The sequence below is a fragment of the Salvia splendens genome, unplaced genomic scaffold (genome assembly GCF_004379255.2).
Source record: "Salvia splendens isolate huo1 unplaced genomic scaffold, SspV2 ctg582, whole genome shotgun sequence".
Taxonomy (NCBI): domain Eukaryota; kingdom Viridiplantae; phylum Streptophyta; class Magnoliopsida; order Lamiales; family Lamiaceae; genus Salvia; species Salvia splendens.
The window spans coordinates 7,215-25,635 of record NW_024599242.1 but is presented as its reverse complement, the minus strand read 5'-3'; the positions used below and the strand labels follow the sequence as shown (position 1 = coordinate 25,635).

Sequence of the window (18,421 nt, the reverse complement as noted above, 5' to 3'; positions counted from 1 at the left end):
GCTCCATTACTTCTTCCTCCTTTACCAATCACCATAATTGGCACTCGTCGCACAGTAGAGATAGAGAGAGACAGAGGGTTCCGAGGGATCTACTGCTCCCGTTAATCAATTTCTTTAAACCCTCTCCATCGTTCGTAGCTTTGGTTTGTTTTCGCGATTCGCTATTGGTAACTTTGATTTATATCACCAATTAGTTCCTTTTTTTTCTCTTTACTTTTTTAAGTTTCTGCAATTTTGTTGGAGAATTTAGAATGTGCATCGCCTTCTAATGACTGTTATCTCGTCTATTTTGCAGTTTTATAAGTATTTATCAGTGCGAGAATACGAAAAGATGGTAAGTCTCTGCTCGCCGCTGCAGATTTAGGGTTATGTTGTTTTGGGGGTTTTGATTGATTTATTTGATTGATTTATTTGGTATTTTGCAGCTTCCTCTTTCGTTGCTCAAGTCTGCACAAGGACACCTATGGTACAATTTTGTCCTATTCTGTGTTGTTTCTTTTCAATTACTAGACCAAAATCATGAATTTTGTCTGACCTGCTAAGTAACTATCTCTCCATCAGTTTCTGTTTCTTGAATTCTCACAAAAATATGTTTACATTATGTTTATTTGTGTATTTTGGGAACTATATGTTATTGTATTCATATCCTTAATCCTTAATATAATAAAACTGCAACATTATGGAATATAGTTGGACTGAGTTTAGGTTTCTAATTTGTTTAACAGTTGGTGGAACTGAAAAATGGGGAGACATACAATGGTCACTTGGTTAACTGCGACACTTGGATGAACATCCATCTCCGTGAAGTTATCTGTACCTCAAAGGTACATGTTTTTCAAGTCTTTCCTTGGTGTACGACTATGTTTCATAATTAGTCTAATCATGCATTTCAATGGTTTCAATCATATGTAGGACGGAGATAGGTTTTGGAGGATGCCAGAGTGCTATGTTAGGGGCAACACAATCAAGTATCTCAGAGTTCCGGATGAGGTATTCTTTGATGCATCAGTTTTACCGAAATTATTGTTTCTCATGATCCCATCAGTTGATGGCCTTCTATTTAGATGAGAACATCTGAATGGATCATTATCAGTTCTTAACGTTTCTGAATTCTTGGTTGAAACTTGCTTTCAAGTTTCAACTGTTGCTTTACCTTGTGAATGCTTCCTGATCAGCTGGTGGTTATGTTTTGGATGTCAATGCCTCCTATATTTTCAAGATGATGAGATATCTTACAGGAGCAACTAAATATCCTCTAGACAGATCCCTGCATATATGCAAGCCTGATAAGTAGAGTAGCTATATATGAACATTAGTATCCTCCTTTATACTTCCTCCTTCCCACTCTAAGTGGAGCATTTCCTATTTGGCACATGATTTCAAGTGATCCTTCACAAAAGTTGCTTGAATACTATACATGTCATATACTCACATGGGTGTATTTATATTTTTAATTTTTAATATACTCCGTTGTTAGGTTTTCTTTGATATTATGATAACTTTTTGATGAACTTGACTCTTGCTCAGGTGATTGATAAAGTTCAAGAAGAGACAAAAAGCCGTTCTGGTAATTCATTTTGATTCAGCTTTTAATTAAATTTGTTATTTATGTAGGGTAGCTCAAGACATGCAACGAAAAGAGTTAGCATTCTAGCATTTTGTTAAAAGAAATATAGCTCAACTTGTGTTCATTTGAATTTTCTTTTTGACTAAAGTATTTCATCCAAACCTAGAAATAATACTTAATTGACATGCTATGCAATTTCACAGACAGAAGGCCACCTGGAGTAGGGCGTGGAAGAGGAAGAGGTGGGAGAGAAGAAGGCCCTAAACCAAAAGGTGTGGGCCGTGGTTTGGAGGATGGAGGAGGCCGGGGTGCAGGTGCTGCTCGAGGCAGGGGTGGAGTTGGAGGAAGAGCTGCTGGAAACAGAGGTGTGTCTTTAAGTCTGATTTTTGTTTTGTTTTGTTTTTTGGCTTATGATTTAATGGACTTATCATGTTTGTTTATTAGCCATCCATGGGTGTAATGCAATAGTACTTTATTTCACTTTGGTCAGGATGAAATGAAATACTATTATAAGTTCTACGGTGCACTGCTTTAATGATTTGCCTGTTTTGTGACAGGCGGTGGTCGAGGAGGCCGATGAAATTACAAGATTCACTATAAGTCTGAAGGGGTGTGTGTGGTCGTACTATTTTTTTAGACCACTTGCTATTTGGGGATGAAACATTCGACTTTCGACCATATTAGATCTTGTTACATGTTCAATTTCTCCAACGTGCTGTTATTAGTTGGACCTTCCTGACCAATTCTATGTTAATCCGAGTATTCCCAGCCTGAGTGTGAATTTCTAATATTCTGCGGTATATTTGATAAATGGTGCGTCCCAACTTTTTTTAATTAAGTTCTTAATCTTCTGGCGAACAGATTAATTTACAATAACTAATAATCAAATACTGTAGTATTTGATTCGTTTATCTACATGATTTATGTTTAACTTATCTGAAAACGATACTCCCTCTGTTCCTTATTAATAGAGGCCGGCACAGAATTTAAGAATAATGTGTTAAATGGATGATGAAAAAAGTAAGAGAGATGAAGAGATAATAAAATAAGAAAGAATTATTTTTTGGGCAAAAATAGAAATGACTCAATTAACTTAAAACTTTTTAAAATAGAAAAAATGACTCTATTAACATGGAACGAAACTGTGATAGAAGATGAAAGTAAAAATGATCATTTCACTATCCCCGGATTTTTCAACGAATAGGAAACAGATGCATAAAACATTAAAGATTACAACACATTTGACAAGGCTCCTCGTGTTCTAATAAGGACTATGTCTTTTCCTATGGATTTTATGCGATTTCTCGACCAATGTAGTAGATATCCAGGAGTGATTTGCATTTGGAGATTCATCCGACAACCAGCAACACATGCGACCATCTTCGCCTCCTGTCCAGCCAAAAATGCCTTGACTATTCATTCTGCCAGGCACATTCGACACGGGCAACACACTCCTTACAATGCCTGTATGGCCGCCTTGGAACACAGCTTCTGTTGATCCAATCGTCTTCGTGCTTCCAAATTTTACAGGGAAGTACCCAAAGGTCCCAGCATTTGTACCCCCAATCACCCATAGTTGATCCTCCTCTAGTGAATAGTGACAATCGACAAAGTAGTCCACCTGCCGCCAATTATTATGATAATTAGTCAGTGTATAAGTTATTGCCAAAGGAAAGAAAGAAGAGTGAAAACTGCATTAAGTGTTAAGGACAGGACACAGCAAAAAGGGAAAAACTTGCATACTTGATCTAGCGTCCAGCTCTCGGATGCTAATGCACGAGCATCAGCAAAGTTTGCCTCAGTTCTTGACTCATTCCAGTCCCAAACACTACGAGGAATATTAAAAGTAAGAAATTGCTATTGCTTTGTTTTTTTATATAGAATCAGATCTTGAGACATAAAGCCATTCCATAGAACATACCTCAAAGTTTCAATGTGTGTTAAGCACCACAATTTATCATTTGCCTGGCCACAGAATCCCACTTTTCCAATTGAAGTTCCCACATTGAAGACCTTCCATAATAGATATGTGAAGTATGAGTAAAAAATGTAAAGAACCATCGAATACATTAAAAATGTAACTAAGCTCAGCACATGAGATACTAGGACATTTCAATCAAGACGAAGTAGGTCATTAACATGTATAGCAGAAATGCATAAAGTTAACAAGCAAGCATGCAGAAGAAGGTAAACAGAAACTAAAGATGATTATCTCACTTACTGATAGCAAGTGATCATCATCATTTATCTCTCCACTGGTGTCAAACAGGCACATTAATCCATCAACAGAAGCAGATAGGAGCTTGTTTGGATGCCCAGGGACAAAGTGAACCTGCATTTATTGCATGCCTTAACTGAGAAATCCATACAAATATTGCCAAAAGAATTAATACTCACTCCCATCAATTCAATCCTGACAGAGAGAGAGAGAGAAGCATTCCCAAACATACAAAGGCCTAGTATTTCAAATTTCTCATGACAGATAACATATTTTAGAGACTGGTCCTATCAGAAACGAAACGAGGCAGTCTATATTTTCTCTACATTTCATTCAAGGAAAGCAAGAAAATGGTAGTGTTAATAGATGCTAGAAAATCACAAGAAGTTAATTTACTCCTGGATGATAATTAGCATGCATGTGCCTGTAATTAGTTCGGAGTTTTTCAGGCATTATGGACAATGCACAGTTCATCTTTATCAAGCCAATCTGCTAGACTGTGACAGAGATTGCAAGTGTTCGTTCCTACTCTTGCTCTCTCCCTTTTCTGTAGTGGAAAAATCTAGGTTGGGTTGCTACAGCATTTATTTGCATTTCACTCACTACTAATTTTGCCTGGTCAAAAAAACCAAATGCCTCTAATTACCTGAGTAACGTCTTCCATGTGAGATTCCTCCAAGCATGCCGTCTGTTTCATTGTCCTCCAATCCCACAAAAGAATCTAGACATAGACACGCAGTGAATACCAACAAATTCACTAGAAGAATAACGGAAAAACGCCATAAGCAATGCAATCAGTCCCTCTAGCATGTTGTTATATGTTTCTACATTGATGTTACTAAACAAACGCACTTCTACAAGGAAAATTTAATACCTGAGACTTACATCCCGCCGCAATGAGATTACCATCAGATCCTCCAAATGAGAAGCTGAATACCTCCTCCGAAGGGCCTGCGCTTATGCAAGCCACCTGCATTTCCAGACCACCTTATTAAAACCTAAACCAAAACACTCACTTAGCCAAAATGACGCGTGATGATTTAACCACAGAAACGTTTAGTTTCGTATAGAATCTGATATATAGCTGATCCAGGAAAAGAATTAGCTTCTGAAAATTATAATCCTAAATAAACAACGCTCATTTCACCACAAACAAATTAGAAAAAAACCTGCTGAAAAGACCTGGAATCCCAAGCTCTGATCGTGGAATCAGAGGAGCAGGAATACAGCACGTGCGGCGATGACGGACCTGCGAAGGAAATCTTATTGATCGTTGAAGAATGGCCTCTGCAGTCACCGAGATACTGCCCTGTCTGCGGCGAGTACAACTTCACGGCATTGGTCGAAAGCGAAACAGCAATCGACGTCCAATCGTCTCTGAGAAATTCAATTCATTCCAATTGATTTACTCAGCAACTGAACAAAATAGCAGGAAAATTGAAAAAATAACGAGAGAAGTAGTACTTGGCAACAATTTCGAAGACGTAATCGTCACCGAAGTTGGTTTGAATTGTGTTTTTCAGTGTAAATCGCTTGAAATTGTTGCTGGTTGGAGAAGAAATTTTTTCTTCTATTTCCATTTCTTCTACAATTTCCATGCTGTGCGTTTTTATTCTTTTTTTCTGATTTCGTGTTGAGCGTGGGTGATTTTTGGTTGAAGCTAGGGTTTTATGTCAGCAGAAACATCTTGTTCCATTTCTCCCTTTGACAAATGCAATCATATTTAGTTCTTCCTCCATCTCATCTCATGTGATGAATTTCTTTTCGGCAAGATAATTAAGAAAATAATATGTATTGAGTTAAAGTGGAGAGAGGAAATTATGAGAGAGGAAAAAAGTAAAAAAGATAAAAGAGATAATAAAATAAGAAAGAGAGAATAAAATAAGATAAATGAAATAAAGTATGAGATGGTTGAAGTTTTATTTTTAGCTAAAAAAGGAAATCAATCACTTGAGACAATCCAAAATGAAAAGTTGATGACTTGAGGTGGGACAGAGGAATTAACTTTTTTTTGTGTCCACTCTGAACCAAAGCAAAGTTATATTTTTAATACTGTAATTAATAAATCTATAGTATTGTATAAACTAAATTATTAATTATCTCATCTGCAGGTACTAAATTAAATAAACAAAAACTTTGGTACGCACAATGTAATTTCGCGGTTTTGCTGCAATTTTTGTATGAATTTTAGTAGATATGCTAATAAAACGATTTTATGACAATTAATCAGATAATTAGATCATTATTTATCTGCAATATGATAACATGAACTATATCAAACAAATAAAATGGTTGAACTAAGAAAGAATATAAAAAAAATGGTTCAACTTATAGTGTAAAATGTGATAGTACATTTTATTAAAGTTTTCTTTTTTCACTACAAATAGATAGAGATCAATTTAAATAGATGATTAAAAAAAAATTGTAGATAAAGTTAATATTTCAACAACTCTGACTCCACATATCACTTTTTGAGTTTTAACTAGGTGAAATTTGCTCACTGTTGACACATGAAAATCAGTATATTAACACAACAGAATGTCCTTAGAAAATAAAGTGTTTCTTTATAGTAACACAAATTTGGTCACCATTCAATTATGTCATCCAATTAAACTCCATGTCAGTCCAGTAAGCTTCACAAATCCAAAACATACGACTCGAATATATATGACTCGACTCCACAATTCACATACAGCCTTTTTCTACATTCTAACTTATAGATGGACTCAAAAGATTAACCACCCAGTTCCCACTATTCTTCACCCCAAAAACATGTTTCCTAACCAAGTGTTCTTGTAAACTTTGCCCCGACTCTCAGGGCTCGCCTGGAGCTGCACCGTTAGTTAACCTTCTCTTCGGTCTTCTTAATCTCTGCAAATCAACGTAGTATTGCTTGAGGAAAGGAAAACCCAATTGATTGCATTTGCAGAACCAGTCACTCATAAGTCCAGTTGGCATTATGAATGAGTTCAAATAAGGATCTAAATAACAATTGGTGATGAAACATGTAATGCAATCAATCCCCATCACACCGAGACATTTAAAGTCCTATCACCAAAATAAGATCTTTCACAAAACTGCAACTTAAAATTGTTTACCTGATACATACTTCATACATTTACCAATGTAATGCATAAACCAGTACTTAAATCACAGTACCTTCATCGTCACTCTCCTCAAGGTCATCTCCTACGGCATCATCATCAAGACCCATGTCGCCAAATTTCTGCACAACAAAACCAAAATTAATGTACATTAGAGCTTCCGAGGATAAACACGAAATAAAACTAAAAAACTTGGTGAATCCTACCGAGAAATCCATTCCATCCAAATCAAGATTGCCAGGTCCTCCTGATAAAGTTGCAAGAAATACAATCACATCACTATTAATAGAACAAACCAAAGTAGTAAAATACACAAGCAAAAGAAGATAATCATACCATCCACATCATCTTCACCCACCCATTTATCCCAGTCTACTTTCACATAATGTATCTTCTCATCTCCAAAACACAGAAAATACTCCTCGGACCAATGTTTATTTTGCTCTCCTGAAAATATAAACCAACTTCTTAGAGAAAAGAAAACTACAAATGGATGATCATATTTGCAGATCATAGCAGGTAACAGAGAAAACCAAACTAATAAAACCGATACCATTCTAGCAAAGGGATTACAACAACATTTTCCGCCAATAAGGAGGCCTTTGCATCATATTACCAACTTAACTAAAGAGCCATAGTAGTGCTATAATTCCTTTCAAAGTAAACTTAAACTACCAAAGTGTGTAAGCTCGAGTCAAAGTAATGGACAACGACAACAAGAACTCAACAACGGACCTCTCACCATCAAGAAACCAAAAACCAAGCAGTGGCAAAAGCATCTCACCTCTACATTGATTTTATCAAGAAGATCAAGTTTGAGCTCATAAAGGTAGTTGTCTGCCCCACCGGAGGCAAATAAACTGATAGGAAAACTACGAAAGCAGAGCTGCGTTTAACAAGCGTGCAGGAAAAGAGTTTCGAGAAGGCTCGTGATCCTGTTAGAGCAAAAATTGGGGTAATTACCCCGTTTACAAAATGTTTTACCTTTATTTCAATTTAGTATAAAAAGTATTAAGTTTACATATTTCATACAAAAAGTTACATTAATGTTTTATATTAATACATTCCGTTAAATATTTTAAACACCGTTAGTTAGTTTATAATTTGTCCAACTTATCATCATAATAAAAGAATAATTAGAGATTTAATACAATTAATCACTCTAAAAAATAATAGTCAATATTAATTCTTCCTGCAATTGATCGTGATTTAAAAAAATCTTGTCCCTCAATATACTCTATTTTTATATTGTACTATTCTTTATAGGACACAGTATAAAATAAGTCCATATTTCATCTTTACAAAATGGCTAATTTGAGCTTCAAACAGTCAATAAGTCAATATTTAATTTTTACAAAAAAGATTCAATATCTTTTTAATTGTATTCTCCATTGTTACATGAGAAAGCCTCGACAATAAAATGCAATTCGCTAATTTGATGGTGAAGAGTGATGATTTTTTTCTATGTGTTTTTCATTTTTGTGAGTAGTAAAAATAACTGTGTTTGAAATAATTAATGGAAAGTTTTAATTTAAAACTTTTTGTACAAATTTGAAACATTGATAAAACTTTTTGTATGTATAATGTAATCGGAAGTAACAGTGCTAGCAATTACTTAACGGAATGTATTAATTTAAAACACTAATGTAACTTTTTGTATGAAATATGTAAACTTAATACTTTTTGTACTAAATTGAAACAAAGATAAAACATTTTGTATGAAACATGTAATTACCCCGCAAAAATTACACATTTGACGGATTTGCCCTTTTCGGGGAACATATATAGAAAGATTTTTATTCAAGTATTAGGCGAAATTTAGAATAATCTGGATTCTGCAAATTAAAATTTACCTCTCAACTTAATTTTAATACTAATATCTAATCAATTTTATATTTTTTTGGTGAAAGTAGATGTAGAATAAATAAGTGTTGTCGTTAGTCGTTACCATACTTTTAACCATTTCTTTAATTTGTGTGATGATAATTTCATTTTATTTTTGTGTTTTGTTGCATCTGCTACCTTTCTCTATCCGTATTGTTCTTCTCGAATGTTTGAACATTCAATAAACTAATTCACCTTAGTAGAGTGGTATAAATTCCTTTAACAAATTAAAGTATACAGAATTGATTAATTTTTAAATGTTTTACTTGATTGAGCCCAACCATTTTATAGAAAGGGCTGAAAGTATGGGCTACTAAAACATTTCTATAGAAATTGTGGGTCTTTATTTTTCTTAGCACATAAACCCAAGTTTGGATCGTAATATTTTTTTCATCAATTTGTTATATGGAGTAGTACTATTACGTACCCTTTGCGTGTAATCAATACTCCTACTTACAATACAATCAATATAAAGTAGATTCTTTTGTTTTAGTTTATTCACATCCAATCGTTTTATAAGAGATTTATATCCAGCTTATTGTTACATGCAGCGGCGGATCCAGGTGTGGTCGAGTGGGGTCGGCCGACTCCACCACCAGCCCCGGAGTGCCATCGGGAAGCTCTTTTCATCGGCCTCCGACCCCACATCACGCAGTGTGAGATGATGAGACGGAGCAGAGAGAAAGGAAGGGAGTGAGGAAGGGCGGCGGCCGGAATACGGCGGCAGCATCAGGGCAGGGGAGGCAGTAGTCGAGAATGAAGAGATAGAGTAAATTGAGAAGAGGCCTTTTAACTTTTCAATTTTTCAAAGAGAGAGAGAAATGGAAATGGAAATGGAAATGGAAATGGAAATGGGTTAATGGCGCAGTGAATAAGGGAAGATAACTTCATGAATACGAAAGTCTTCTGTCATTATTGATTTCATTCCCTATATTTACACTACGAACTAAAATTAAATGAATAAATTGCATCAAGAAAGATAACATGACCGCATAATTTATCTAGGATTAAAAGATTAATGTGTTGATAATTGATTTATCCAATTGTGGAATGATTTTTTTGGTTTATTTATATTAATTCTCTGAAGTCTACTAAAAATATATACAAATACAAATTTTTAATTAATATTAAGTACTAGTAGTATATTTTTTATATATGTGAAATCAACATATTCAAAATAAATGTATTTTAATAATTACTTTATTCGTGAAAAGTATGAATTATTTTTCCTTTTTAGTTTGTCCCTGAAAAGTATGAATTTTCTAATTTTATTTTTTTTCTTTATAGTGAGGTGAAACTCATTCTCTATTAATAATACTTAAAAAAAATTCTTTCTATATTTCTTACTTTTCCAATTATGTATTAAAACTCGTGGCGAACCAAATGTTCATACTTTTCAGGGACGAAAAGAGTATAAATATTTCTTAATTTCTTTTGATTTTAGTTTATAATTAAATCTTCAACCTTATTATTTAAGTTCAAATTATTTTAAAATTTCAAAATTGGGGATGTTGCGGAAAAATTATATAATTATTTAAATTAAAATATGGAGTATATTTATATAAATAATTATATTAAAAAATATTTTAAATATATTTTATTTGATTCAACCCTACGATATTCAGTTTCTGGATCTGCTATTGGTTACATGGCATTAGATTAGATAGGATTATACTACTAAACTATCCGCAGGATATTAGTAATAGATAGCAATATAATATAGGTTGTCAGTAAGTCAACTTAAGATGTTATTTTTCATAAGCAATAATCTCCGTGCAAGATTTAAACTAGCTTGATGGCGATATCCCATTATTTATTTTCCTACTACGACATTTCGCATTATTAAATTTTAAGAATTCATAACTTAAGCGTGGTACAGGTTAAATTAAGTAGTACTAGTAGATAATTAATTAGACGTGTATATCGATGGCATTGGTGCCTTCCTCAAATTATATTCATTATTAAATTATATGATTGGAGCTCAATTTTGGGAAATGGGTTTGTCCGCTTGGGACAAGGGTTTTGAAATAGATAGCCCTGAATCGAATATGATTATTGTTGTGTCAAGTACATGGAATGGAAGAACCAGAAATCATACTTTATCAGTTCCACGACAACAAGAGTATGTAGTCCTTTCAATTCAATCTATTCCACTAAGTATATTTTTTTATTTTAGAAAATTTTCTCATTCCATTGAGGCGTTACCTATTTTCTATTATCAATATTTTAATTTACTTTTTTCTATTTATCTCTCTTACTCTATTAATTATGCATTAAATCCATTATTTAACCAAAAATGCATATTCTCATGGGAACATAACATAGTATTCCATCCATCGGTAAAAAATGTCTCGTTTTTCCTTTTGATTTGTCCTATTAAAAATGTCACATTATATCTTTTTTTTAAATGTCTCTTAAGAGCATTCACAATAGGACGCCCTAGCCAAAAGGCTACCACTACGACTAACCAAAAATGTCTTTGCCACGTCACTAGGACTTCCCACAGCCCAGTAATAGGCTAACACTAGGACTAGCCGACGTCCTAGCCCTCCCGAAAAAAACCCCAAAAACAACAACGAAATGAATTGAAGAAAAATAACATAGAAAAAAATGAAATGAGAATATGATATTTTAGAAAAAATTAATTAAAAAAATCGGATAGCCTATCGCTCGTCCGCGCAATAGCGCCCGTGAGCTCGTCCTACTTTTTCGCATCGCCCAATAGTGGACTAACGGCACGCCCGAGCTACTAGCCGGTGACTAGGGCGGGCATTAGTCCATTATTGTGGATGCTCTTACATTAGTACATATAAATATTACTCTCTCCGTCCCTGAAAATTTGTCACATATTTCCTTTTTCGTCCGTCCCTAAAAATTTGTCACCTTTCACTTTTACCATTTTTGGTAGTGGACCTTACATTCCACTAACTCATTCACACTCACATTTTATTATAAAACTAATACTCCCTCTGTCCCATTAGAAATGAAACGTTTTCCTTTTTGGTCTGTCCCATTAAAAATGAAACGTTTTCCTTTTTGGTCTGTCCCATTAAAAATGAAACGTTTTTAAAAATGGAAACAATACTCTCTCTACTTTTTCTTCTATCTTACTTTACTCTCTCTTCATTAACTCACAATACAACACTACATAAAATCCCGTGCCGAAAAGCAAATGTTGCATATTTAATGGGACGGAGGGAGTATATAAAAGTAGGACCCACATGCCATCAACTTTTTCAACCCACTTTCTATTATATTTCTTAAAACCCGTGTCGGGTCAAATGGTGATAAATTTTGGGGGACGGATGGAGTATACTTTTTCTTTTTCATTAACACATATAATAAAACCTCCAGAAAAAATCACTGAGTCATCTCATAAGCGTGATTTTGTGGGACGGAGGGAATATTATTTTAAGTGGAAATTAGTAGCAACTATTGATGTGAACGGTGGAACCTTTCTCTATGCATGACCAGAGATAACTATGACGACTGACTAAATAAGTGACAATCTTGATGCCTCGACATTTGGATTCCCCTTTTTTTATAGGACAGATGAATGGTGAATTGATGAGGTCAGAAATGAATTGATTGCATGAAGACAAGTGATATCAGTCTTTTGTTTTTTTCAGCTACTAATCCGTATAGTTTTTCTTTTTCTCGTTGTCTGTTGGTAGAGTTGGATCTCCCCTCCCCGATTGTCAAGTACTGTAGTATTTTTAGAGCATCCACAATGTTGTCCCCCACCGTCCCTCTACCGTCCCTTAAACTACTATTTGAGGGCCACACTGTACTTTATTCCTCAATCTCTTAATTAAGGGACGGAACCTGCAACGCTCCGTCCCTTAAATTACTATTCATTAAATTTCATTTTTATTTTTTTTCAACTCAATTCAATTAAAACAAACACACTTTATTAAAATTAAAACAACATTAAAATTCAAAAAAATAGAAAATTCCATTAGTTGACGCATTTGCTCAAAAGGATCCATTTGTTTGAGTTGATTTAAGATGAAATTGGAGTGGTTATAGAGAGGATTTGAGAGGAATAGATGTGTGTTTGTGTGTGAAATGAGTATGAAATATGATTATTTATAAAGTAAATAAATAAAAAAAGAAAATAAAAAATTAACGGTAACATTACGGTTTGAAAAATATTTTTTTTTTATTAAAATTTAATTTTTTTATAAAAAATGAATTATTGCGTCATCCGTGACGACGCCCACTCGCGGGCCAGCGAGTGGGCGTCACACATGCATCGGGGGTGCGACACGTCGCCTGGGCGCGTGACGGGACGGCGCGTCCCTTGTCCTACGGGACGGGCTGGGGACGGGCTACGGGACGGAACGAACGTTGCAACTCGTCCCGCGGCGGAACCGTCCCTCCGGGACGGAACGCAAGCCGCGCGGGACGCGTAGTGGATGCTCTCATTGTGGTACGCACATGCTCTAAAGTTCTGTGTACAATTACTTTTGCTATCAGAATCAGAGTACTGGAAAATAAAATTGCCCCACCTACCACTATTCACCTACCCCTCTTCACCACAAAACAAATCATCTAACCAACCCCAACTTAATTCATAGTCCACCTTTTTAATAAAAATGAGGAAATGAATCTCACTTTTATATATTTTTTTTATAATAGAATATGAGTGTAATAATGAGTTAGGTGAATACTTGGACCCCTTACCTGAAATAGAAAAATAATAAATGAAACTTTAAATCATGGACATCCCAAAATAAAAAAATTGAGACATTATTTTACGAACAGAAGGACTACTAGTACTAATAATTAGTAGCATATGCATTTCAAGATTGGTTTTTGTTATACATTATGGCACTGTCACATTTTATAATTAGCAAGTAATATCGGTTGAATATCTAATTATTATTATTATTATTATTATTATTATTATTATTATTATTATTATTATTATTATTATTATTATTATATAATAATAAAAGTACAACTAACTAGATATTATATCTCAATTTTGTATATATGCACTAGTGATTTAAGATATTTGGCGCACACGGCAGGCACACATACAATAATAACTTTGGGATCTTAAAAAATACTCAACCATCAAAAGAAAATAATTTAATTGTGACTTGATATGGAGGAGTATATAATTACAACTCCATGCGTTTCCATGAATAGTCCATTTTCCCAAAATTCACGTGTTCATTTAATATATGTTCGTGGTTCGTCCATGAATAGTATTTTCCCAAAATTCGCATATTTATTCATTATATTAAGTTGTAAATTGAAAGAATATATATAATCTATATGATGCGTCTCTTTCGATCAATAATTTGTTGCATGAGGTGAAGTAAGTTGATGTGAATCAAATTGTACATTTTTATTCCCCTAACTTTACATGATTTATATAGTTTGATGCTTGCAAAAGATGTTTATGGTGTAGGAAAGAAGCTCGGGTGATGAAAAGGTGGTGCAAAAGGCGTCGGAATCCAGATAGCCCACAAAATGAGTCTCCCGGCCGGGTGAAATATTTTACACCAGAGGAGTCCAGAAACTTCGCCCGGTCGGGCGTTTTGAAGTTGCGAAACGCCCGATCGGGCGTTTTCAATCTCAACTGCAAATCAGCAGTTTTTCGGCCGGTTTTGTGGCAGAAGAAAAGAATGGAGAGAGAGAGTGGATGGGACGGTTTTTGAGAAAAGAGGAAGAGAGAGGAATTGATTAAAAAAGGGGAGGTGATTAAAAAAGGAACGAATCTGAGGGCAATATTATTATTCAACAAAATTGATAGGACTAAAGAAAAAAGGTGTCAGTGGTGTGACAGGAAGAAAAAAAGGGGAATTGGAGAAGGAAGAAAGAAAAACAAAGGAGGAAGCCACGATCCAAACTCCATCCCGGAGGAGATCATTCATCATCTAGAGTTGGAGAACACCACGGAGTTCACGGTTCACGGTTCTTTTGGTGTAATTCATTTTAGTATGTTTGGCTAGATTTCCTTCGTTGCTCCGAATATGTTGTAGGGTGAATTGCGGATACTTTGATGACTTTTATGGTTCAATTTATGTGTGATTCTTGTTTATGAATTGTTTAATTCTTCTACTAATCTTGAGACGTCTGGATAGGTAGAATTTTGTGGCCATTATTCTATTGCCTCTTTAGCATAGATTTTGGCCCGTACTCATATGCAAGGAACTTGAGATGTGATTCTTGTTCAGAGAGATAGTCTCGAGTGGATCGATAGTTTTATCTGTAAATTTGGTTTGGTGTCTACTGCGCTTCCGCGGGGACATTAAGTTAATATGATTTAATTATCGTGTTTGACAATTGAAGAAACTAATCCAAAGCTTGCTACGCGACCTAGTGGTGGTGATAGGTTAGTGAGTAGAACTTGGGAGACGTGTTCAGCTTATCCTAGGTTTACAATTCTCTTGAAGTGTTCAGCGGATAGGGAGCGTAACAAACTTAATCCTCTTAAACATAGTCTTGATCATAGTAGTCCATCGAAGTATCCCAATTCATAAGCCCGAGACATATTGGAGCAATGATTTCTTCTTATCCTCTATTTTCTAAGTTTTGTATTTTTGTTTATCATTTTGTGTTTTATCATCTTTTTATCGAATTCTACTTTATCAATCTCTAATTAAATAACCTACGTCTCCCTGTGGTTCGACACTCTTTTACTACAACTACATCTGTACTCTTGCAGAAAGTTGTAATTTTAGAGCTATTTAATTAAACTTGTGTGTTAATAATCCATTAATATAAAAGCTCGAAAATTACACCTCATAAGTGCATTATTAATTTTAGAATAAATATGTATTTGAAGAAAATAATGATGAAGAATATAGAGACTATATATTTACCTATGGGATTTAGTTATTTATTTTACAATATCACGCCACCGACACAACATAATTAGCGTTAGGCTATAATTAGCTGAAAGTAGGGTCGATGCAGTCAATATTGCATGATATATTTTAAAGTACTCGTTCTGTCCCGCAATTACCTGTCATTAGTTTTTTTATCCATTTATTAACGAGTAAAGACCAAAAGTGGTCCTAAATATATGACGATTTTACACTTTTGGTCCTGAGCATTATCGTTTGAATTATTGCATCCCGAACAAATGAAAACAATACGAATTTGGTCCATTTTTGATGGAATTGTTAAAAACTAACGATCAACGGTTGTTTAAATTATTTTGAGTGGATTATAATTTCAATTAGAATATTTAATTTTTTTTTCTCTACGCTCTCTTCTCTCCCTGTCTCGTTGATTTGAAAAAACCTAGCAATCAAATGCGCCGCTGGCGGGAGCTGACGGCAAACACTAGGGTGGTGTCGTAAGCGACGCTGTTGTTCGGGTTCTATATGGCGTGGTGTGTCTGGTGGAAGATAGGCCGTCGGAGAAGCCATGGACTGAGACGAGAGAGAAGGGAAATCTGAGGGTGAGAGCACCCGCAACGCGTGCCGAAACCGTTCCGCGTGCCGTTCCGCCGGAACGGTTTCGCCGCGGAACGCGTTGCGGCGCTGCATTCTGCTCCCGTCTCGTTCCCATTCCGTGCCGGGTGCCGACGGCACGTAACGCGGCACGGAACAAGCCGCCACGCGCCTGGGCGACGTGGCCGATCCCCGTGCGTGCGTGCTTCCCACTCGCCGGCCCGCGAGTGGGACACGTCAGCAATGACGCAATAATTATTTTTTTTTATAAAAATCGAATTTTTAAAAAAAAAATTTTTTTTTAAACGGTAACATTACCGTTTTTTTTAACTTTTTCTTAATTTTTTAATTTTTATTTTTATTTTCTTATTCTATAAATACACCTAATTCATTCATTTTATACACAACTACACATCTATTCTTCCTACATCAACATCAATTTCTCTCCAATTTTCATATTCTATCTCTTCAAAAAATGTCCGGCGACGGCAATTACGGTGGTGGCGGCGCCGGAGGGTGGGATCTCAACGCGTTCGGCGATTGGGAGACCATGTACAACACACTTGGTGGTTCTGGGTCATCGACGCCGGGCACGCAGGGGTCGGCGACGCCGGGTGGGTACCAACCACCCACTTTCGATGTGGATGCCTACGCTCGAGGCTCCGGCTCGCGGCTTTCCCAGGGTTTGTCCCAGATTCGGGAGGATATCCCCGTTGAACCCACTCAGGGAGGAGGCCGAGGCGGTGGAAGCTACAGGGCTGCGTCTGAGGCACCCGAGGAGGATGAGGAGGAAGAGCCGGAGGATCTGGGCCGGCATCCCTACACCAACGAAGAAACAAAGGCGGTGTACACCGCCTGGCTCACCGTCTCATATGATCCCATCGTCGGCAACCAACAAGCCGCCAAGTGCTTCTGGGAAAAGGTCCGTGATGTCTACCACGAGACTAAGCCGAAAGGGGCCCGGAAGCGCAAATATACAATGCTTCGTGCTCACTTTGGCCGAGTCGATTTACAGGTCAAAAAATTCTGCGGGATCTACTCCACCGAAGCGGCGCACTACCAAAGCGGAGCTTCGGGCGCCGACATACTGAGGGCGGCTATGCGCGCCTTCCACCAGGACACCGGTGTACAGTTCAAATATGTTGATATTTGGCAGCTCGTCAAGGACGAGGAAAGGTGGGCCGGTGGTGTCCGCTCCAGCTCGGGATCAACCTCAAAGCGGACGAAGCACACGACGAGCGGCCAGTACTCGTCTGGTGACACCGATGCGCCCAGTGATCGTGGCACGCAGGAGGTTGGGGTTACGGCCGCCGAGTACGAGGGATCTAGCCGTGGGCACCGTCGTCCGCAAGGGACGAAGGCGGCGAAAGCGGCTAGAGCGAGGAAGGGCCGAGGAGAATCAAGCCAGTCGGCCTCGGGATCGGGCTCACAAGGAGGCTCGAACACACTTATGGTGGCGTACATAACCGCCACAATGGCGGACACTTCCCGCTTCTCGTACGCCCAATACACGGCCTGGTGGAACGGAATTGTGCATATGGCAGGACTACTTGGTCTTCCCCCTCCCCCTAAACCTCGACCGCCTCCGGAGGATGATTCGCCGGCGGAGTAGTTTTTTTATTTTCCCACGTTTAATTGTGTGTTTTTTATTGTGTGTTTTTATTTTTTTAGGATTTGAATTGTGTGTTTTTTTTAATTTTTTTTAATATTGTGTGTTTTTTAATAAAGTATGTTTGTTTTTTAATAAAGTATGTTTGTTTTTTAATAAAGTGTGTTTATTTAATTTAATTTAGTTGGAAATAAAAATAAAAATTGAAATAGAATGAATAGTAATTTAAGGAACGGTTAAGGAACGGTTAAGGAACGGAGGGTTGCAGGTTCCGTTCCTTAGTTAAGGAATGGAGTAAAAAAGTACAGTGGGGCCCTCAAATAGTGGTTTAAGGAACGGTATAGGAACGGTATAGGAACAGCGTTGTGGATGGCCTGAGGGGCGTTAATTCAGTTAACACCAGTTTCTCATTCGGATGATGAAATTTGATAATTTTTATTTCAGTTTTCGTATATGTTGATATCTAGATTTTTTTTATCAATAAATACATCAAAAAAATCTCAATATAATGCATGTAAAATCTCAATAAAACTGTGTTGATATTTTTGTGTACTTGTGTCTCATGTCATTGTGTTGATATTTGTAATACACTATGTTGATATACAAAAAACACGAAAAATTATG

The 18,421-nt window shown here is 36.3% G+C and overlaps 2 protein-coding genes and 3 long non-coding RNA genes across 5 annotated transcripts; 3 read left to right on the top strand and 2 right to left on the bottom strand.

Moving 5' to 3' along the window:
- The first annotated feature begins 7 nt into the window (after positions 1-7).
- On the top strand, positions 8-462 carry LOC121790677. Its single transcript, XR_006048370.1, has 3 exons — positions 8-167; positions 296-334; positions 426-462. It is a non-coding gene; the product is annotated as an uncharacterized LOC121790677 (long non-coding RNA).
- Positions 463-600: 138 nt separating this feature from the next.
- On the top strand, positions 601-2,482 carry LOC121790681 (probable U6 snRNA-associated Sm-like protein LSm4). Its single transcript, XM_042188828.1, has 6 exons — positions 601-612; positions 726-824; positions 913-990; positions 1,528-1,567; positions 1,771-1,932; positions 2,125-2,482. The coding sequence occupies exons 1-6, from the start codon at positions 601-603 to the stop codon at positions 2,145-2,147; spliced, it is 414 nt and encodes a 137-aa protein (XP_042044762.1). The 3' UTR covers positions 2,148-2,482.
- A 230-nt stretch (positions 2,483-2,712) lies between these two features.
- On the bottom strand, positions 2,713-5,471 carry LOC121790678 (WD repeat-containing protein GTS1-like). Its single transcript, XM_042188827.1, has 8 exons — positions 5,250-5,471; positions 4,955-5,162; positions 4,660-4,755; positions 4,432-4,506; positions 3,789-3,899; positions 3,489-3,580; positions 3,311-3,395; positions 2,713-3,188 (listed from the first exon to the last, which is right to left on the bottom strand). The coding sequence occupies exons 1-8, from the start codon at positions 5,381-5,383 to the stop codon at positions 2,829-2,831; spliced, it is 1,161 nt and encodes a 386-aa protein (XP_042044761.1). The 5' UTR covers positions 5,384-5,471; the 3' UTR covers positions 2,713-2,828.
- A 1,452-nt stretch (positions 5,472-6,923) lies between these two features.
- On the bottom strand, positions 6,924-7,751 carry LOC121790680. Its single transcript, XR_006048372.1, has 4 exons — positions 7,674-7,751; positions 7,226-7,336; positions 7,096-7,136; positions 6,924-7,011 (listed from the first exon to the last, which is right to left on the bottom strand). It is a non-coding gene; the product is annotated as an uncharacterized LOC121790680 (long non-coding RNA).
- A 6,195-nt stretch (positions 7,752-13,946) lies between these two features.
- LOC121790679 lies at positions 13,947-14,828 on the top strand. The gene is made up of 2 exons (XR_006048371.1): positions 13,947-14,102; positions 14,181-14,828. It is a non-coding gene; the product is annotated as an uncharacterized LOC121790679 (long non-coding RNA).
- The last annotated feature ends 3,593 nt before the right edge of the window (positions 14,829-18,421 follow it).

Bases quoted from the DNA above. Each gene is read 5' to 3' on its own strand.
- LOC121790681 (XM_042188828.1), top strand. The intron at 825-912 runs GTACATGTTTTT...AATCATATGTAG, and splicing joins AAGTTATCTGTACCTCAAAG to GACGGAGATAGGTTTTGGAG. The intron at 1,568-1,770 runs GTAATTCATTTT...GCAATTTCACAG, and splicing joins AGAGACAAAAAGCCGTTCTG to ACAGAAGGCCACCTGGAGTA.
- LOC121790678 (XM_042188827.1), bottom strand. From the start codon at position 5,383: ATGGAAATTGTAGAAGAAATGGAAATAGAAGAAAAAATTTCTTCTCCA. The intron at 4,507-4,659 runs GTATTAAATTTT...GTCTATGTCTAG, and splicing joins CGGCGGGATGTAAGTCTCAG to ATTCTTTTGTGGGATTGGAG. The intron at 3,581-3,788 runs GTAAGTGAGATA...CTATTATGGAAG, and splicing joins ATGATGATCACTTGCTATCA to GTCTTCAATGTGGGAACTTC.